Genomic DNA, 22,748 nt, shown 5'->3' on the forward strand with positions numbered 1-22,748 from the left:
CTGATGTGAAGTCATTAGTTTGTGTCAGACTTTACATACATAAAAAATAAATAGATAAATAAAATTGTATCAGCTGAAAAAGATATTTTTGGAATGACTTTTTCCTGCATGAAACTGACTGCTGAATGTCCAGAGATCAGTTTCATCTTTTGAAGGGGGTGTGGGGGTGACGTTTTGCCCAGTGTTGATTTTTTTTCTCTCTCTCAGACAGTTACAATCTAGACATATGTTTTTAATTTCTTTGGCTGCAACAGCATTTCTGGCTTGCCAGTGCTGGAACAATTTGCTGTTAGTTGTGCAAGAATACCTGCCTCCTACCACCCCTCCAAACTTCCCCCTAAATCACTATCATAACCCCCTCACACTTTGATCCAGCAGACAACAGATGTTGGATATGAGAGATGAGCAGAGTGACCGACCACCTCAGGAAAATAGCACTGTGCACACCCAGTTACCGTTATCTTCGGGATTTCTAGGTGTGATTTTTAAAGACAATGTGCTAGTAATGCACAGCAGAAGATGCACACCCAGTGACCCTGATCCTCAGGATTTCTGAGGGTGATCTTTAAAAACAACTCACAGCACAAGACCCCAAAATGAATGAACCCTGAACATGACTTTGGTGAGAGATCAGTGTGTGATATGACCACTGACTCTCCCCCGACCCTCAAAACAGTGATGTATTCTCTGCACAATATCTCTGTGTTGGTTTCCTCAGTAGGATTTCAGGAAGCAGATTAGGTCATTTAAAAGTGAAAGCTTTTAAAGTGGACACACTTTGTTCCGGTGCTAAAAACACACACACAAAAAAACAAGAACAAAAAAACAAAAACCAACAACAAAAAAACAACAACTTTTGTCCAATCTTTTGTGACTTTGTGTTGTATCAGTAAAATATACATATTTCCCATGAGTGGATGGTTGGTATGACAAAGTCATTGCAGACGGTTTATTCTGTCTTTTTGTTTGTTTGTTTGTTTTATATTGTTTAATTTGCTTGCTTGTTGATTTTGTTTGTTTAATAATCTGTTCTTGCTTGTGTGAATGTTTTAGCAGGGTATATTTTTTATGTCTTTATTTTTACTGTATGCTTTCTATTCAGAATGATTAAAAACTGGCACGGTTTACTCTTATGTATCTGTCTTGATCAGAGAGTTTAGACATGATTTATGCATACGATAATGGTGACATGAATGTGCTGTGTACAGAATTATTGATGACACAGAGCTGACTGTCTTTACCAGGGAGATTATAGTGTACGGCAAGAAAGCGCCGCGAATTCATTCCATGACTAGTACCAAAAAGCCAGCAGGGGAAAGCTCAACCACCCCCAAAGAAAGGGGTGGTGGTGAAGAATCTGGTAACCACACCCCTAAAGCTAAACGCAAAAGTTCACAGGCTGGGTGAGAATAGTTAGCTGTGTTGCCTGATATTGTGGCTCACTCAAATTTTCTCATTTCTCCAGTCTCGTGTATACGTTTATCTTTTGTAACTGGTAACAGGGCTTTTTGAAAAAATACTATGATAATATTTGTAGGTCACTTTCAGCTCCTTTTGTGGAAGATGCTGCCTAATCTAGTGATTTAGACTAGTGGAAAGCACTGACAACATTTGCTGCCTCTGTTTGGTATTTGTTCTGCTTTTTAATCAAAGCCCATGCTGTATTGAGTTGCCTTTTGCCTTCTTCCTAAGTTTTGTGTGTATGTCTGTGTGTTTTTCTTTAAGAAGTTTTATTATGTTTCTTGGGCAAGCTTTGTTGCTTTTTTGTTTGGTGTAGAGGTTCTATCATTTTTTAAACCTTTTTATTGTTTTTTATTTTATTTTATTTATTTTTATTTTTTATAGGAAAGCTTGGATTTGGTATTAACTGGTTTACTGAAAGACAGTTCTAACCTGACCGGTTATTTTTGTGATCTTAACTGTTATTTCTGTGTGCACTGGGTTCTAGAATGAAATAATATTTGTGGTAAACATTTTGTGGGCACAGAAATCTGATCCCCTCAGCCTCTTTCTAAGATGCTGTTATGTAGATTTTATCTCTGAAATTTGATGATTTATTACAAAAAAACAACAACACCCCCCTCCCCCCCCCCCCAAAAAAAAAAGCACCCACAAAACAACAAAACCACCAACAATATAGTGTGGTAGTATTATCACTATTACCATTGCTCCTTATTGCCCAACCAGCCCATGTCAGGGCTGAGAATATGTCAGCATCAACTCTGTTGAACATGTAAAGAAGGAAACCGAGAAAAGAAAATCCAGCACAAGTGAAGTCCTTTTTCAAGCAATAAAACGTTGGACATGTCTTTGCCGTTTATATTTCTGTGAAGTTTTTGGCCAGAGGATTATGACAACAGTAACGTCAGCACAAACGTGATGATATATAATGCACAGTTTATATGAAAAAGCAGACATACAAAACCTCCAAAATGCCAGTGGGCGATTCACACGCCTTATGCACCAAACCCCCCACCACCCACCCCCAGCTACTCCAATAAAGAGGTGGGTTTTTTGGGTTTTTTTTGAAACAACAAAAACAAACAATATTATAAGAATGCTCAATCGTCAAGTCAGGATTTGACCACAAAAAAAAAAAAAAAAAAAAATCCATATCATTAAAACATATTATGATATCAATTCAACATCACTGAGCAGTCTTCTGTCAACCCTTCAAGAAACAAGCGAGAGAATCTGAGCGTGCTGGTTCGAATCACGGCTGAGCCGCTGATATTTTCTCCCCCTCCACTAGACCTTGAGTGGTGGTCTGGACGCTAGTCATTTGGATGAGACAATAAACTGAGGTCCCGTGTCCAGCATGCACTTAGTGGCACATAAAAGAACCCACGGCAACAAAAGGGTTGTTCCTGGTGAAATTCTGTAGAAAAATCCACTTTGATAGGAAAAACAAATAAAACTGCACGCAGGAAAAAAAAAAAAAGGGTGGCGCTGTAGTGTAGCGACATGCTCTCCCTGGGCAGAGCAGCCCGAATTTCACACAGAGAGAAATCTGTTGTGATAAATTGAAATACAAATACAAATCTAGGGGGTGGGGATATCTGCTATCAGAAGCATGGGAATAACATATGGGAAATGATGCAATGGGGTAAGGTGGGGCAGTTGAAAAGAAAGAAAAAAAAAGAAACAAAGGAATTTTTATAATGTTCTATTAACACCCACATTCCTTTGTGAAAAGATACACAGGTAGACACATTGTCCATGTATTGTTCTGAAAGAAAGTAAGTTACCAGGTGGTAAGTGAGAGAAGAGTTATGGTTTGTGTTTATTTCTTTGTTGACTGATTTTTGTTGTTGCTTGTTTGTTCGTTTGTTTGCTTCATTGTGGGTTGCATGTTTAGGTGTTTTATTCATTTCAGTTTTTTTTTGTTTTTTTGATTTTTGTTTTTTGTTGTTGTTTCGTGTGCTTGCTTGTGTTTGTGTTGAGGTGGCCATGCAAGGATACATGTGTGTGTGTGTGTGTGTGTGTGTGTGTGTGTGTACATGTGTGTGTGTGTGTGTGTGTTGTGTGCAGTTATTGTCACTTTGTTCCGTCCATACTCCTCATATCATTTTACTTCCATAATATTTTAGTGTTCATCAAATCAGTTTATTGCATTTTCTTTAAAGATTGTGTTATATTATCCTCATTGTGTTCCTTTCTGGTGTGTTTCATGCTGTTTTATATTACTTTAACAGCCACTATTTTTCATTCAGTTTTATTCTTTTTTCTTTTTGACCATTTACACTTCATTTTTCCTCAGACTTAACTCAATGTTCTGCCTCTTAACAGAAACCATAACATGAAGAGTACGGAAGTACTCTGTTATATTTTGCACACTTCTCTCTGGACTAATAATTAACTCACAGTTACTTGCATATAGAATGATAAAAAGTAGTGCTGGAAATAGTTCACGCAAATACTTATTATTATGGTGTAGCTTTTTTTTCTATTTCTTTGTTTGAAGTGCATTTTGTGTGTATACTTTTAGCAACTAGTAAACTTGGATGTTGCATTTTAAGATAAAAAAAAAAGATTTCTGATATGATTTAAAAAAAAGAAAAGAAAAAAAAAGGATTTTTATGTGATTAAAATTAATGTATATTAGGCTTCATGAATACACACACACACACACACACACACACACACACACACACACACACACACACACTTTAAAAAAAAATGTTTACAAGATATATATTTATGATAACTGATACCCAAATGGTCGCACAATAAAATTAAGATGGCCACTACAATAATATGCAATTTCTTGAAAGTAAGGGGGATGTCAATTTCTTTAGAGGAAGGGGGGCATGCAGTTATTAAATATAAATAATACGCCATTTCTTTAAAGTAAGAGGGATGTAGAAATATTGATGAAAGCCTTGCGCACTACCTGTTGTTAGTAACTAACTGAGTTGCGTAGTTACTTGATCCAGATGTTGAAATAAAGCATGTTGGGATGATTATCCTGGGATGTAAATGGTAGTGGCCGTCTTGATTTTATTGTGTGACTGTTTGGGTAACTCACCAACTGATACTTGTTGAGTAATTCCAGTTTTCATTGCCTGAAAAGTATGCCAGGGTTTTGACGGATTGTTTTATTCCTATTTCAGTTTTTTGGGTTGATTGTTTCATACTTATTTCAGTCTGTTGGGTTACTTGGCTAATTAGCTGGACGAGCTTATCATGGAGTGAACATATATTTATGTTTTGCTTGTATTGAATGAAAGTTATTCCTGCACAAGTTTGGTTTCATCAATTTGTGATTTGATATCAGTTTGAAATGTATGCGAATATCAGTATGTTTTATTTTGTTGTATTTCATAGAAATATTTCAATGGTTATATTTTTTCATGTTCATGCATGGAAAAAAGGAGTGCATTTATACTGTATTTTTTTATTATTGATTTAAAGAGTTGTATTCTTGCAATCTGAATTGATGTTAAAGAAATTTCGCTTTAAACAAATGTGTTGTTTTTTTGTTTGTTTTTTTATATCCCACACCATCCCCATTCCATCCTTCCTTCTTCATTTATTTCTATGAAAAGAAGAGGAGTTTTGTCAGTTGAACTGACATAGTAGTATTCTAAAATTGCTTGCAACTACTTTAGAATCTAGACCAGCTCCTACAAATGGATTAGAAAAAAAGTAAAACAAACATTTTTCTAAGCTCCCTGTGAATTTAAGGGGAGAAATAGTTTATAGAGCCGGGAAAAGAAGCTGGGTTGAATTATTAATATTCAATCCTGAATCTGTCCACAAGGGTAAAGAGAAAAAAAAAGAAAAAGAGAGAGAGAGAGAGAGGAAAATTTGTGTCTGTGATAGACTTCATGCTGGGTTGTTTGGAAATCAACGTACTGTTTTGTATGCACAGCTATAGGACTTGAGCCAGAATGTGGGTTTCTATTTTTAAAAAGAAGAAGAAAAGATTAAATGATAGATGAATGTAAAAAAAAAAGAGAGAGAAAAAGTACAATCATAATGTCTTGAAAACTATCATTCACTTTTCTGTTTTATGGACTGAATAGACATGTCTGTACCAAAAGCAGAAATTCCTTTCTATTTGAAATGGTCCATGTGCTTGTACATGTTTGTTACTTGTGTGCGTAATGCATGTGTGTGTGGGTGGAGGGGGTTGTGGGAGGGGGGCTGGGGGGGGGAGGGGGCGGGGGGTGTATGTGTGTGTGTGTGTGTTTTGCTCATTATGTTAGTATTTTATTCATGCCCATACCTGGTTTTTACACGTTGCTTTTAGTTCTTAATTCTTTTTAAAGACTGGATGCTGGTATAGATGCTAATGGTGAATATGGATTTTCAGTACATACAAAGACTGTTAGCCCATGCACCAAACAGAAATAGCCATTAGCTAGATAAAGAGTCCAAGACTTAACCCTCCATCATTCCATGCATGTGTTCATGTGTGTGTGTGTGTTTGTTGGCTGTTGACAGCTTTTGGAAACAGTTGAAGGGGAAAAAAAGGTGATTCAATCGAACAGCCCTATTTACTGTACCCCGATCAGTCAACGAAATTCAGGGAAGAGAAAGTTTGATGTGAGGTGCTTTTACAAATGAAATGTTAAAGTCCTTTTGTAAAACATTTATTGCACATTTTACATATGTGGCATTCTCGTAGTATTACCTAGAACATGGAATTCCTCTCAAAAGCTGTTGCAGAATGAATCCTGGTTAATTTTTTTCTGAAGAATTTTTCCAGCATCGAGTTGTTCTGGCCAAGATAGCAGCCCAATGAACAAATTTGTTATGAAAACAGAAAGACATTTGCTGCTTTTAGTTTATGATTTTACTTTTTTTTCTTTATACAATTTTGAAAATCTTATTTCTGGTGTATTGAAATGAAGCAAACAAATGGCAAAAAAGCCAATAAAACATGAAGTATGCTTAACACCAAACGAACATTGAAAGGAACAAATGACAAAAGTTTTCTGTTCACTGCAGTTGCATCAAAGTTTATATTCTTCCTTGATTGCACTTAACTCTTTCACCACCACGTTTCTGAGTATATAAAAAAAAACACACACAAAAACACACCCCAGCCCCCAATATAATAATTAGTAGACTCAACGCTCCCAGTCACACATTTTGGCTCATGTCAAACTACACAATGAACTTGTTCACTTCAAACTCAGTCAAGGAGGGTTGGTGGGCGAGGGAGTGGGGGCCTGGGGGGGGGGGGGGAAGGTTGGTCGATTTCCTGTTGCGCAGGAAATTTAGTCGCAGCTGTCAAGATGACTAATTGATGTTGACTAAAGTCACTATGGTGGTGAGCTGTCTGATCGACAAAAGTTCCCGGTGGTGATGAAAGAGTTTGAAGTTGTTGATACGGGTGCCGTAAAGGGGCTTTGTTGGAGTACTGACTGTGCTTGACTAACCGACGTTCACACTGGTGCTGACTTTTTGCGGGTTGAGGGTCTGTTGTTTGTTAAATGACTTATGATTATCATGAGTATTGATTGTAATCGCCATTGTCATCGTCACCATCCAGTGTCACTGCCATTGTCAGCGCCATGATTATCATTGTCATCATCTTTATTGTCATTGTTATCATTGTCATCATCACTGTCATTGTTGCTTATTGTCATCATTGTCATTATCATTGTCATCATCATTGTAATGATCACTGTCATTGTTCATTGTCATCATTATTATTGTCACTGTCATTGTCATCATTATTGTTGTGTTTGCAATGAAACCAGTGCAGCTTTACACACATTCGAATTGGAGACTCCACTCTCAAGGTGAACATTCCATAACTTTGAATAGAGAAATAAAGGTTTGCAATGTGGCGGCTTCTGAGCTCTCCACATGAACACACACACACATTAACTACATAATAGACATGCGAGTTTCATCATAGACAAAGGCACACTTCAGTCGTCATTGTCATCACCATTGTCACTGTCGTTCAATGTCATCATTGTTATTGTCATTATCATTCATTGTCATCATTGTTACTGTTACATCTTTGTCATCAACTATAGCATTGTCATCATCAGTATTATTGGCGCTCATTATCATCATCATAGCCATCATTTTTATCGTTGCCATTCATTAACATTGTTACTGTTATTGTAGTTGTCTTCATCATTATCATTGTCATTCATCGTCATTGTTATTGGTATCATCATTGTAGTTATCATCAACATTTTTGTTTATTGTCATTGTTATTGTTATCATCCTTGTAATTGTCATCAACATTGTTGTTGTTGTTATTATTGATATGCTCTTCGGATACTTTTGGAATGAATTAACAGTATTGGCTTTGGGTCTGGATCATTACAAATTTGTGTTTGTTTTGTTTGTGGGGGTCAAGATAATCATGTATTTCCAAAACTGCTATCATTTTGTTGATAAAAAAAAAAAATCTGTTTCATATCTTTCTTATTCATTTTGTGTTGCTAAACATGTATTTTCTTTTTCTCCTCAGGAACTGATTATCTTTCTTTCTGTTTATTTTGTTCATGCTGTGATTTTATCAAGTTCCTGTTTTAAGTTACATTTTGGCAGTCTTGATTTCAGTTGGGTTTTTTTCATCTTTCCTTGTATGATTTTATTTTGTAACTGTTATCAGTTACTTATCTGTGCAGTGTGAAACACCACACTGCTGGATATAATCATGTGAAAAAGGACCAGAAAAAAAAGAGATCTGAAAGGTCTTGATAAACTTCTGTATGATACATGTTAAACTTGAAATATTCAATACAAAGATGAAACATTTGATTTTATAAGGGTGAAATGGATGAAAGGTCAAGTGGGTAGGGGATTGGGAGGGGTGGGCAGGGGGAGCAGGAAGCATAGGTGTGGGGGGAGGGGGGGGGGATTGCAGAGAGGAAGGGCTGGGTGGGTGTGTTAATGACTTTAAATGAGACATCTAATCTATGCACTTTTATTTAGAATATTTAGAATGTAGCAGTTCATTTTGTTATTTCATGAAGGAAAGCCTCTCTCTGTGTGTGTGTGTGTGTGTGTGTGTGTGTGAGAAAGAGAGAGAGATTGTGTGTGTGTGTGTGTGTGTGCCAGAGAGAATTAGAGAGAGAGAGAGAGATTGTGTGTGTGTGCGCGCGTGTGTGTGTATACATGTATATATATATATATATATATATATGTGTGTGTGTGTTTGAGAGAGAGAGAGAGAGAGAGTGTGTGGTATTGTGCCGGTAATGTCTAAGTGTGTTTTCATAGTCACAGGTAAATATCTATGTGCGGCAATGCATGTCAAAGTGTATACAAGGTGGCAGAATGGTTAAGATGCTTATCCGCCAGCACAGTGTCTGTGAGGGTCTGGGTTTGAATCCTGCTCTTGCCCTGTCTCCCAAGTTTGGCTGGAAAATCAAACCGAGCACCTTCTCTTTCGGATTAGATGACAAACCATGGTCCTGAGTGCAGCAAGCACTTCACACACTGAAAAGAACCCATGGCAACAAAAAGTGTTGTCCACTGGCGAAATTCTGTGAGAATTCACTTGGATAGGTACTACAAATCCAAATGCATGCACTCGAGGTTTGACTAAGCACACTGGGTTATTCTGCTGTCGGGTAATCTGCCTTGGAGATGTGGTGTAGCGTATGGATTTGTCTGAATGCAGCAGCACCCCGTGTAGCGTATGGATTTGTCTGAGTGCAGCAACACCCCGTGTAGCGTATGGATTTGTCTGAATGCAGCAACACCCCGTGTAGTGTATGGATTTGTCTGAATGCAGCAACACCCCGTGTAGCGTATGGATTTGTCTGAATGCAGCAACACCCCCTTAAGAAACTGAAACTGAAAAGTTGATGCTGTTGACGAGTGTTGGTGGTGGTTCGTTGTTATTTGTTCATATTTTTTTTATATTTCTTGTTCTTCGCACCTGGTCCTTTTGCTCCTTCTCTCTTTTCTCTTCTTTTTTTCCTCTTTTCTCTCTCTTTTTTCTCTTCTTTTTTCTTTTTTGTTCTCCTATCTCTCTTTTTTTTCTCTTCTTTTTTTTCCTCTTTTCTCTCTCTCTTTTTCTCTTCTTTTTTCTTTTTTGTTCTCCTATCTCTCTTTTTTTTCTCTTCTTTTTTTTCCTCTTTTCTCTCTCTCTTTTTCTCTTCTTTTTTCTTTTTTGGTCTCCTATCTCTCTTTTTTTTCCTCTTCTTTTTTTCTCTCCTCTTTTCTCTCTCTCTCTTTTTCTCTTCTTTTTTTTCCTTTTTGTTCTCCTATCTCTCTTTTTTTTTCTCTTCTTTTTTTCTCCTCTTTTCTCTCTCTTTTTTCTTCTTTTTCCCTCTTTGTTCTCCACTCTCTCTGTGTCTTCTCTTCTTTTTCCCTCTTTGTTCTCCTCTCTTTTTATCTTCTTTTTTCCTCTTTGTTCTCCCCCCCACACTCTCTTTTCTCTTCTTTTTCCTCTTTGTTCTCCTCTCTCCTTTTTCTCTTTTTTTTTTTAATCTTTGTTCTCCCCTCTGTCTTTTTTCTCTTCTTTTTTCTCTCTTTGTTCTCCTCTTTATCATTTTTTTTCCTGCTCTTCCTTTTACAAAAGAAAAAAGAAAAAAAAGTGAAGATTTAGTTGGGTTTTTTTTTTTTTAACCGTACATAGCAAGCCATTTCCCTGTAAGTAACTTGTCATTTGGTTTGATATGGCTGAGAGGGAGCAGAAAGCTGGTGAGAGGAATGGTAGAACAGACACTGCAGACTATGTCGGTTTGTTCCTTTTCTTGTGTTTGGCAAAAATCATGACACATGTTCGGGTTGTTGTTTTTTTTTGTTTTTTGTTTTTTTAAATCCCAATTCTGATCATTTCACTTGCCCCCTGACACTTTGTCATGCTGTGTATCCTCAGCGTGACTGACAAGAAGTGCCAGTGTGGGCATCGCCGGTCAGAACACAGGAACCCGACGGAAGCGGAGACAAACGGCAGGCTACTATCACTGGACAGCGAGTGGGATCACAAGAAGCACTCCTCCCCCATACCCACCAACGCGTTTGGCGAGATTGAGTTTGTGGGATACGGAGGCAAGGTGGCCAAGGTATGGGTGAACAATGAACTATGTTTGTGGTGTGATTTGTGGTGAGACAGACTGTATGGGTCTCAGAAAGTGTTGTTTTTCACTCCCTCCTCAGCTGTGTGTACTGTATTTTACTGACAACTGCAAGGTGTTTTCAGGTGATGTGTCCACCCAATTTTATAGAATTTCTGTCACGCAAAGTAGCTAAGGTATGAATGAACAATGAACTATGTTTGTGGTAAGACAGATTGTATGGATCTCAGAAAGTGTTGTTTTTCACTCACTCCTCTCCTGTGTGTTCTGTAGTTTACTGACTACAACAAGGCGTTTCAGGTGATAAGTCGCATCCACCACATTTTAAAGAATTCCTGTCACTCTTGTCTTTTATCCGCATCTTTTTTCATTTTTTGCCCTATTCTTTTCTTCTTTCCATCATTATCTGAATCTTTTTCATTTTTTGCCCAATTCTTTTCTTCTTTCCATCATTATCTGAATCTTTTTCATTTTTTACCCGATTCTTTTCTTCTTTCCATCATTATCTGAATCTTTTTCATTTTTTGCCCAGTTCTTTTCTTCTTTCCATCATTATCTGAATCTTTTTCATTTTTGCCCAGTTCTTTTCTTCTTTCCATCATTATCTGAATCTTTTTCATTTTTGCCCAGTTCTTTTCTTCTTTCCATCATTATCTGAATCTTTTTCATTTTTTACCCGATTCTTTTCTTCTTTCCACCATTATCTGAATCTTTTTCATTTTTTACCCGATTCTTTTCTTCTTTCCATCATTATCCTCATCTTTTTCATTTTTTGCCCAATGTTTTTCTTCTTTCCATTATTATCCTCATCTTTTTCGTTTTTTGCCCAATTCTTTTCTTCTTTCATCATTGTCTGAATCTTTTTCATTTTTTACCCAATTCTTTTCTTCTTTCCATCATTATCCTCATCTTTTTCATTTTTTGCCCAATGTTTTTCTTCTTTCCATTATTATCCTCATCTTTTTCATTTTTTGCCCAGTTCTTTTCTTCTTTCCATCATTATCTGAATCTTTTTCATTTTTTACCCTGTTCTTTTCTTCTTTCCATCATTATCTGAATCTTTTTTTTCATTTTTTACCCTATTCTTTTCTTCTTCTCTTCTTCCCATCATTCTTTCTCTGTTTTTCTCCACCCCCTGCTCTATTTCTCTGTCTTTCATCCGCATCTTTTTCATTTTTTGCCTGATTCTCTTCTTCTTCTCTTCTTCCCATTATCCTTTCTCTGTTCTCCCACTCCCCCTTCCCACCTTCCCCTGATTTCTGTGTGAGTATGTTGATTTCTTTCCTTGTGTCTTTTTCTTTCTTTCTGAAATGTTCCTGTATGTGGAAGGTTTCATAGCTGATTTCATCCATTATTGATAAACAGGGGAAGAAAGTAAAAAGAGGGCGTGTAACTGGAATCCACCCTGCACAGAAACATAGAATTTGTAGCTAACTTTGTACTGCTGTACTGTGAATTGAGACTTTTTTGCATTTTGTTATGCATCACGTAACGTTGTTAATACGATAGAATGTGTAACAGTGTACATGGGAATGCGATATGAAATATGAACTACCAATGACTACATTATTGCAAGACACTGGTCTTGAAATTGCACTTGCTCCTTCGTTCGTTTGTCTTGGTGGATGTGTTCTCATATGTACCCATGAAAAGTGGTGAAATCATATGCATGAAAATATGGAAAAAAAACCCCAAGTGTAATGGAAAATGTTATGAAAAAATATTAAGCCCCTATTTGTAAAATATTGTTTTTGATGTGTGTGTTTGTTTGTTTTTTTTCTTTATGAAACAACAACAAAATTTTGTTTAAAACGATAGTTTAAATAGTACACAGTCACTATTTATGTCATTATTATTGTGACAGGCACAATAGCCGAATGGTTAAAGCGTTGGACTTTCAATCTGAAGGTCCTGGGTTCGAATCTTGGTGATGGTGCCTGGTGGGTAAAAGGTCGAGATTTTTCCAATCTCCTATGTGCAGACCTGCTAGTGCCTGAACCCCCTTCAGTGTATACACATGCAGAAGATCAAATATGCACATTAAAGATCCCGTAATCCATATCAGCGTTCAGTGGGTTATGGAAACAAGACATGCCCAGCATGCACACTCCTGAGAACGGAGTATGGCTGCCTGCATGGCGGGGTTAAAAAAACAAACAAACCCAAAAATGGTCATACATGTAAAATGTTACATGTCTGTCTGAGTGTGTATGTGTGTGTGCCTGAAATCTGACTGAATGACGCAGGAAATGATTGATGAGTGCCCAGTGACAGCTGTCAGTCAGCTCTACCCAGGTAGGCAGCCTGTTGAGCAAATGACCCCGTGTTTGTAAAGCGCTTAGAGCTTGGTCTCCGACTAAGGATAGGTGCTATGTAAGTATCCATATCAGTCAATATTATTATATTGCTATATGTCTGCCAAAATGTTAAATGTGAATAAGAATGTTGAAAAAAATAAATGAATTATAAGGAATTGTAACTCTTGATGCCCACTTTACCAAACCATGAAATCATGCTCCACAGTCTAAATTCCACAGCCTGAATTATTGATGAAATTATTATCATTATTTATCACCCTCATGCCAACCCCTACACCCAGTCTCTACTTTATTATTTTTTCATTCTTTCTCTCTCTCCCGCCTCTCTTGAAGAAAAATGGAAAACTTTATTAATTCATCACGGAGAAAAATGGGCAAGTGATTTGCCATGCGCCTTTTAAAAGCTTGTTCACTGGTGTGAAAGCAAGACATGGGTTCTCAAGGATCAATAGCGCAGCAAAATGCACTGTCGATTTGTGGATAAGATTGATGTGTCAATGTATTGATTTCCAAAGGGAACGTAGCGGGTGGTGGCGAGGTAGGCCGGAAATTAATCCAAAGATTGTTTTGGAGTTGGGGATAAGGGGTGGTATGGGATGGAAGTTTGGTTCTGTGGTCTGTTTTTGTGTTTTAGGTTGTTTTTCATTATTATTATGTGTGTGTGCATGTGTGTGTGTGTGCGCGTGCACATGTGTGTGTGTGTGTGTGAAAGAGAGAGGGAGGGAGTTTGTGTGTGCGATTGCACATGTGTGAATCATGGGCATTGTTTTTCACACAGCTAACACAATCGCCATTACCGAAGTGAAAACACACAGAAGTATCTGGACAGGCGACTGGAAGACATGGAAAGCATGGCAAGAAGTTTGGGTATGGGGGTGAGGGGGTGGGGGGGATATTCAAAAGAAGCTTCTGGAAAACTTGAGCCATTGGCAGTACAAACTGCACACAGACTAGCAGTATGACTTTTCAGTGTAGAGAACCCCAAAACCCACACTGTATTTATTTATATACATTTCTATTTGTGTATGTGTCTTTGTTTTTTGTGGTTTTTTTAATGCTATGTTTGTTGCATTTGAAACCAGTGTTTGTGGTGAAAGTCCATATTTACTGACGAACAGAAACTTCAGTGGAGATACGATAGTTTCACTGTTCTCAGTTTTGATCTGACTTTGGTGCCATTCATTTGAAAAATGGTAAGCTTTTCAAATGAATTTGAAATTAATTTCTTGAGAGGCATTTGAAAATGATCAGCAAGCTATTTATTTCTTGAGAGGCACCAGCCACCATGGTGAAGTGGTTAGCATTGTTGACAGCTGGCTGAAAGGACGCAGGATCAATTCCCAGTGGAGGTGTTTGTTTTCCAGCCCATGGCCGGCTCCAAACCAGAGTTGAGTGTGCTGTGGGCTTCAGTGGAAACACTAGGACCACTTAGTTGACTATTACCCACTTCATGGATGCATCTTCAGTGTGTTGCTCAAAGTCAACCAACACTGCAAGTGTCTGTATCTCACAGGTCTGATTAATGCCATATCATTATGAAAGGAAGCATAGAGTACAGCCTTGTCATTTAGTCCAAATCCTAAAATTAATGGAAAAGCAGGATCATTATTATTGCCACCCTTATTCATCATCAAAATTGAAAATCAGTGTGCCAGATTCTGTGGCCTTTCATACCCTGCTGTCATGGTGACCTCAGTTTTGATATCCATCATTTTCCATGCCTTGGGTGAGTTCTGTCAAGGTCTTCTGTGTTGGCAGATTCATCAGGGACTGTCGTTGGAGGGATGTGGTGGTGGTCTCCTCTCTGGGGGATACTCACTCAGTCCGGCTCCGCTACTAAGCAATGATTATCATTAATAGGGAGCTTAGTATGTGGCATCCTAAGCTTGTTAAATCAGAACAGACATTACTGAACAGCACCGAAGTGACTCCACAGCAGTGCAGGGTCTCCTATCACGTGTGGCCTCTTGCTGACCTAACATTGGTGGATCCTTGTGGACTGCCGATGCGGGGACTGCAACAGACGAGCCTGGGTGTGGCCATGTGTGGGGGGGACTTGGAATGAGCAGTGTGGGAGTTATGCCACTGAAACAGATGGGGCAGAAAAAAAAAGAAAAAAAGAAAGGGGAAAAAAAAAGAGGCATTTCAAAATTATCAGCAAATCCTCAGCACTGGTTCTGGAGAAATGAGATGTGGATATGATACTCATGCAGACCAAATCTCCTACACGTTCTTTCAGTGCCGCTGTTTCTGCCTGTATGTCTGTGTGTCTACCCCCCACTTCCACCCCCACTCTGACCCCCTCCTCCTCCCCTCCCCCCTCCTCCCTCCCTTCCCTACCCAACACAGTCTCCCTCAGGCCCTGTGGGGAGAAGAAAACAACACCAAAACAAACCCTACAGAATTTCTCACTCAGGCACGGCAGCCAGCCACCCAGAAGCAAAGGTAAACAGGACTTGAACAGTATTGACATTATTGATCGCCAAAAACGACATGCTTCCAGCATACCTGCCTCATGGCTTAGCAAGGTAAACAAAATCACAGCGGGGTGCAGTTGTCAGGTTTCGCTGCCTGATAAGGTTATTAAGCTTTAAACCTTGCCCTGCTGGGCTAATTGCATGCTATTGTTATTCTTATTGTTGTTATTCTTCTTATCATTTATATTACTCTATTATTATTGTTGTTTTTGGTACTGTTTCAAGGTGATGATGTTGATATTTTTAGGTATAACTATGGCACAGACTGATGACTTTCTCTTGCTTGCTTGTTAAAATTTACCCCCCCCCCCCCTCCACCCCCCCCCCCCTCATCCCCCACCATCCATACACATACATCCCAGTCCATCTCTCTCTCTCTCTCTCTGTATTTCTTATAATCACTGTTCTCATTGCCTCTCATTCTCTTTCTCTCTGTCTTTCTACCCACTTCTTCCTTTTCTTCCTTTCATCTCTCGTTTTGGTGTAAAAAGATCTTTTTCTCTCTCTCACTCTCAGCTCAGCAATCAGTCAATATCTGTAAACTTCCACTTCCACTGACCTTTCTGGGACTGTTAACGTTCCGTAATGTGTGCAGCAGTTAGCAAATATGTGATCAGTCATTCATACCAAGCATACAAACCGAGGAACAGGAAAAAAAAATCAATGAAGAACGATCACCAACTATGGTCAGAGGAAGAGAAAAGCAGAGAGGGTGATTGCAGACCACAGTTGATTCAGCTAGCTGCACAAGGAGAGGGATATATGAATGGATTTGGAGTTTGCTTTATTTATTTTTTTATTTTTATTTATTTATTCTTTTGCAGAGGGGGGATTTCTGGGGTTTATTTTTTCTGTACCATATGTTTGCCTATGTGCCAGCAAAAAACAACCACATTGCAAAAGCCATAGACAAACAAACAAATAAATAGTCGTGAATATAAGTCTCAGTCTAAGATGTAAGTCAAAGAAGTGTTTTATGACCTGACCCACAGGTTCTGTCCGCTTTTTTGTGATTTGTTTTGTTCTTCTGTTATTTGTTCTTTTGTGTTGTTGTTGTTGTTTTTCTCAGTAGTTAAAGAAACCTTGTATCATTGTCTTCTGAAAATACAGTAAATTGAAAATAGTATTTATTCACTTGAACAGTATCATGTTCATGTGCGGGAAACTACTTTTCGTAATGGTCATTGTGAAATACACATGCATTGAAAGAATAGGACCTTCGTAGCAAGCAGACAACAACAACAACAAAACCAAAACAACAACAACAACAAAAATTAACTACAGGGTTTACAAAAAGTTAAGGACCACTCAATAAAAGCAGTTATGTTTTCATGAAATATTGATAACTCAAGATACGGTTTGAATGGTGCAATAGCCGAATGGTTAAAGCACTGGACTTTCAATCTGAGGGTCCTGGGTTCGAATCTCGCTGCACCTGGTGGGTAAAGGGTGGAGATTTTTCCGATCTCCCAGGTCAACATATGTGCAGACCTGCTAGTGCCTGAACCCCCTTCATGTGTATGCGCTCGCAGAAGATCAAATACGCACGTTAAAGATCCTGTAATCCATGTCAGCGTTCGGTGGGTTATGGAAACAAGAATATACCCAGCATGCACACCCCTGAAAACAGAGTATGGCTGCCTACATGGCGGGGTAAATAAAAAAAAACCAAAAAACGGTCATACACATAAAATGTTACATGTCTGTCTGAGTGTGTATGTGTGTGCGTCTGAAATCTGATTGAATGACACAGGAAACGAATGATGAGCACCCAGTGGCAGCCGTCAGTCGGCTCTACCCAGGTAGGCAGCCTGTGGTGCAGATGTCCCCGTGTATGTAAAGCACTTAGAGCTTGGTCTCTGACCGAGGATAGGTGCTATATAAGTATCCACATCAATCAATCAAGTTATTATTTGATCTGCTTCTGGCCTCTAATTGAAAGTGCGTGATCTTCTTCTGGCCTGTCCCTGAAAACTCACTTTGTAGCATGTGTGCACCATGAAAGGTTTGGAAAATATGTTTGAAAATACAAATTTTTCAGCTAAAAGTGGACAGTTATTAAGTAGTTTATGAATGATGGCTGTGATTTTTCAATGAAAAAAAATAAATAAAAAAAGAAGAAGAAAAAAGAAAAGAAAGGAAGTGTATGTGCAAGAAATTACTTCTGGTTATAAAGTGGTGTTCATTACATAAAATAATAATAATAATGGTATTTATACAGCGCTGAATCTTGTGCAGAGACAAATCAAACCGCTTTCGCACCAGTCATTCACACGCATGCGTAACTCTAAAACTGGAGAAACTGAAGACAAGGAAGTGGCAGGGGAGGGAGGCTATTTTGGAAAGAGGTGGGTTTTAAGGCCAGACTTGAAAGAGCTGAGTGTGGAGACTTGACGAAGCGAAAGAGGAAGTTCATTCCAATTGCAAGGTCCAGGGACAGAGAAAGAATGGCAGCCAACAGTCGAGTGTTTGAATCTTGGTATGCGTAAAGAGAGTGGATAGAAAGCTGATGGAGTGTAGAAGTGAAGGCAGCCAAAGAGATAGGAAGGGGCAGATTTGTGAATACATTTATAACTTAGAGTGCTGATCTTGTACTTTATTCTGTGTGAGACGGGGATCCAGTGGAGATGTTGCAAAAGAGGAGTGATGTGCTCAGATCTTTTCTTTCTGAGGACGAGTGGGGCAGCAGAGTTTTGTATGCGCTGAAGGGACTGAATGGATGGAGCAGGCAAACTAGACAATAGAGAGTTACAGTAGTCAAGGCGAGAGAGAATGAGAGAAACGACAAGTCTAGATGTTGCGTCAATGGACAGATATTTCCAGCTGTTTGCAGAAAATTCAGCATCGTTTAACCATGTCTACCAAGAAGGAAACTGCAAATTCCCAAGTAGTCCTTAACCTTTTGTGAACCATGTATACATTTTTGTGAACCGTGTATATTGTTGTTTGGACACAGAAAGTAAACTATGTTGCTGTTGTTGTGTTGCACAATGTTCATGTGGACAGAGAGAAAGTAAACTATGTTGTTGTCGTGTTGCAGAATGTTCACGTGGACAGAGAGAAAGTAAACTATGTTGCTGTTGTTGTGTTGCACAATGTTCATGTGGACAGAGAGAAAGTGACTATGATGTTGTTGTTGTGTTGCAGTATGTTCACGTGGACATTGAGAAAGTATCTATGTTGTTGTGATGCAGTATGTTCACATGGGCATTGAGAAAGTGACTATGTTGCTGTGTTGCAGTATGTTCACGTGGACACAGAGAAAATAACTATGTTGTTGTTGTGTTGCAGTATGTTCACGTGGACATAGAGTATCTATGTTGCTGTGTTGCAGTATGTTCACGTGGACACAGAGAAAGTGACTATGTTGTTGTTGTTGTGTTGCAGTATGTTCACGTGGACATAGAGTATCTATGTTGCTGTGTTGCAGTATGTTCACGTGGACACAGAGAAAGTAACTATGCTGTTGTTGTTGTTGTTGTGTTGCAGTGTGCTCACTTGAACACAGAGAAAGTAACTATCTTGTTGTTGTGCTGCAGTATGTTCTTGTTGTTGTGTTGCAGTATGTTCTTGTTGTTGTGTTGCAGTATGTTCGCGTGGACACAGAGACCTCCATGAGCATGATGAAGACACTGTTGATGGACAAGTGGCGTATAGAGCGGCCCAACCTCCTCATCTCCGTCACAGGCGGTGCCAAAAACTTCAAAATGCGCGCTCGCCTCAAAGACGCCTTCAGGCGAGGTCTCATGAGAGCGGCTTTAAGCACAAGTAAAAAAAACTTCTGTTTTATTTTTTTCTCAGACAAGTAACCTTACGATAAGTTTATAAGCATGAGTTATGTGAATCAGTGTTTTGTTCTATGGGATAGAGCCACACTGAATGGCCCCATCGTAACAACATATTCATCAGTCTTCCTCAGGTCCTTCTGAATATGTTATTCCACTGATGTATGTGCAGTACTTGATAATCTGTTCTTGATTGATCTGACGTTTTTCAACATTCAGCCAAACATAAATAGTGAGGAACAACATCTGTGGACTTTATACAATTTTTCTGCAAAGTATCAACACAGTTTGAACATTTTAAAACTTTTTTTTGCCCAGTTTTATATTGAACATGGACAAAATTGTAATTCTTCATCACTCAGCAAAATGTCTTCGCAAAGTCTTTTTCTGTCAGAAGGAACAGAAGAGAAATATCTCCACAAAGTCTTTGTTTAGGAACAGTAGAAGAGAAATGTCTCCACAAAGTCTTTGTGTGTTTAGGAACAGTAGAGAGAAATATCTTCGCAAAGTTTTTTTGTTTGTCTCAGTCACCTGAATCATGATGGGAGGAACAGGAGAAGAGAAATGTCTTCACAAAGTTATTTTCTTTTAGAAGGAACAGGAGAAGAAAAAATGTCTTCAGTCTTATCTTGTCGATGAACTGGAGGAGAGAAATGTCTTCACAAAGTCCTTCTTTTTTTTGTTTTTTTTGTCTCAGTTGCCTGGATCATGACAGAAGGAACAGGAGAAGAGAAATGTCTTCACAGAGTCCTTTTTTTCTTTTTTTTAATCAGGCACTTGGATTGTTGTCAGAAGGTACAGGAGAAGAGAAATGTCTTCACAAAGTCCTTTTTTTTTTTCTTTTTCTTTTTTTTTTTTTTTTTGTGTCTCAGTTGCCTGGATCATGACAGAAGGAACAGGAGAAGAGGAATGTCTTCACAAAGTCCTTTTTTTGACTCAGGCACTTGGATTGTTGTCAGAAGGAACAGAAGAGAAATGTCTTCACAAAGTCCTTTTTTTTGGTCTCAGGTGCCTGGATTGTTGTCAGAAGGAACAGGAGAAGAGAAACGTCTTCACAAAGTCCTTTTTTCTCTCTCAGGTGCCTGGATCATTGACAGAAGAAACAGGAGAAGAGAAATCTCTTCACACAGTCCTTTTTTTTTTTTTGTTTGTTTGACTCAGGCACATGGATTGTTGTCAGAAGGAACAGAAGAGAAATGTCTTCACAAAGTCCTTTTTTTTCAGGTGCCTGGATCATTGACAGAAGAAACAGGAGAAGAGAAATGTCTTCACAAAGTCCTTTTTTTTCTCAGGCACCTGGATCATGACAAAAGGAACAGGAGAAGAGAAATGTCTTCACAAAGTCTTTTTTTTCTCTCAGATGCCTGGATCATTGACAGAAGGAACAGGAGAAGAGAAATGTCTTCACAAAGTCCTTTTTTTGTCTCAGGTGCCTGGATCATTGACAGAAGGAACAGGAGAAGAGAAATGTCTTCACAGAGTCCTTTTTTTTTTTTTTTTAATCAGGCACTTGGATTGTTGTCAGAAGGAACAGGAGAAGAGAAATGTCTTCACAAAGTCCTTTTTTTGTCTCAGTTGCCTGGATCATGACAGAAGGAACAGGAGAAGAGAAACGTCTTCACAAAGTCCTTTTTTTTTCTTTTTCTTTTTCTTTTTTTTTGTTTTGTCTCAGTTGCCTGGATCATGACAGAAGGAACAGGAGAAGAGAAATGTCTTCACAAAGTCCTTTTTTTGACTCAGGCACTTGGATTGTTGTCAGAAGGAACAGAAGAGAAATGTCTTCACAAAGTCCTTTTCTTTTGGTCTCAGGTGCCTGGATTGTTGTCAGAAGAAACAGGAGAAGAGAAACGTCTTCACAAAGTCCTTTTTTTTTTCTCTCAGGTGCCTGGATCATTGACAGAAGAAACAGGAGAAGAGAAATGTCTTCACACAGTCCTTTTTTTTTTTTTGACTCAGGCACATGGATTGTTGTCAGAAGGAACAGAAGAGAAATGTCTTCACAAAGTCCTTTTTTTTTCAGGTGCCTGGATCATTGACAGAAGGAACAGGAGAAGAGAAACGTCTTCACAAAGTCCTTTTTTTGTCTCAGATGCCTGGATCATTGTCAGAAGGAACAGGAGAAGAGGAATGTCTTCACAGAGTCCTTTTTTTGTCTCAGGTGCCTGGATCATTGACAGAAGGAACAGGAGAAGAGGAATGTCTTCACAAAGTCCTTTTTTTGTCTCAGGTGCCTGAATTGTTGTCAGAAGAAACAGGAGAAGAGAAACGTCTTCACAAAGTCCTTTTTCTGTCTCAGGTGCCTGGATCATTGACAGAAGGAACAGGAGAAGAGAAACGTCTTCACAAAGTCCTTTTTCTCTCTCAGGCACCTGGATCATGACAAAAGGAACAGGAGAAGAGAAATGTCTTCACAAAGTCTTTTTTTTCTCTCAGGTGCCTGGATCATTGACAGAAGAAACAGGAGAAGAGAAATGTCTTCACAGAGTCCTTTTTTTTTTTTTTTTTTTGACTCAGGCACATGGATTGTTGTCAGAAGGAACAGAAGAGAAATGTCTTCACACAGTCCTTTTTTTGTCTCAGGCACTTGGATCATTGTCAGAAGGAACAGGAGAAGAGAAATGTCTTCACAAAGTCCTTTTTTTCTTTTTTTTTTTCTTTTTTTTTTTGGTCTCAGGCACCTGGATCATGACAGAAAGAACAGGAGAAGAGGAATGTCTTCACAAAGTCCTTTTTTCTGTCTCAGGTGCCTGGATCATTGACAGAAGGAACAGGAGAAGTGGAATGTCTTCACAAAGTCCTTTTTTTTCTCAGGTGCCTGGATCATTGACAGAAGGAACAGGAGAAGAGAAACGTCTTCACAAAGTCCTTTTTCTGTCTCAGGTGCCTGGATTGTGACTGGAGGCACCAACACAGGAGTGATGAAGCACGTTGGGGAGGCGGTGCGAGACTATGGCCTGACAGCGGAGGGCCGGGTCATCTGTATAGGCTTCGCTCCTTGGGGATGTGTGCAGAACCGGAACGTGCTGGAGTGTGGCAGTGTAAGTAATGATAACCCCCTGTGTTTCTGTTTTTTCTGTTGTGTGTTTGTGTATGTGTTTGTTTGTGAGTGTGTTGTGTGTATGTTTGTGTATGTGTGTTTGAGCTTGTGTTTGTGTGTTTGCTGTATGTGTGTGTGTGTGTGTTTGAGTGTGTGTGTCTTTGCTGTATGTGTGTGTGTGTGTGTGTGTGTGTGTGTGTGTTTGCATGTGTGTGCAAGTGTGTGTGTGTGTGCTTGTGTGAACTTTGACACAGGCATTTTTTCAGCCACTTTTAATTGAAAGGTAAATAAAAAATTTTTTAGATGAATCAGGATTTCATGCTCAGATACTGGCATCAAAGTACACACACTGGCGCCTCAGCAGTGCTTGGGGCATTGGCTGGAATCAGTCAGCATAGATATATACCTTTTCACGTAACACATTTTTGGTACTTAACACTTTTTACCTTGAATTCAAAGGTTTTTGATAATAGTTGACACTAATCGGATTGGGAGACACCGTAGTTAGCCATTGGACTTCTGATCCAGTGTTCACTAGTGATCAGAGTTTGAGGCCCTTGGCTCGGCATGGTGGTGTGTCCTTGGGAAAAGCACTTTACTCTGACATTGCTCACTCCTCCCAG

General features: G+C 38.9%; 1 protein-coding gene across 3 annotated transcripts in view; it reads left to right on the forward strand.

Annotated features, from left to right (window-relative positions):
• The window catches only part of LOC143290567 (transient receptor potential cation channel subfamily M member-like 2), a 117,846-nt gene that overhangs the window by 11,042 nt on the left and 84,056 nt on the right, over positions 1-22,748 (forward strand). For 2 of the 3 annotated variants that reach the window (XM_076600131.1, XM_076600132.1), the window contains exons 4-6: positions 10,310-10,496; positions 18,891-19,071; positions 21,969-22,126. In XM_076600131.1, the coding sequence (XP_076456246.1) occupies positions 10,310-10,496; positions 18,891-19,071; positions 21,969-22,126 (526 nt within the window). Of the gene's footprint in view, positions 1-975; positions 1,404-10,309; positions 10,497-18,890; positions 19,072-21,968; positions 22,127-22,748 lie in introns of those variants that run through there. The other variant, XM_076600133.1, reaches the window with a different exon arrangement.

This window comes from Babylonia areolata, chromosome 15 (genome assembly GCF_041734735.1).
Source record: "Babylonia areolata isolate BAREFJ2019XMU chromosome 15, ASM4173473v1, whole genome shotgun sequence".
Lineage (NCBI taxonomy): Eukaryota > Metazoa > Mollusca > Gastropoda > Neogastropoda > Buccinidae > Babylonia > Babylonia areolata.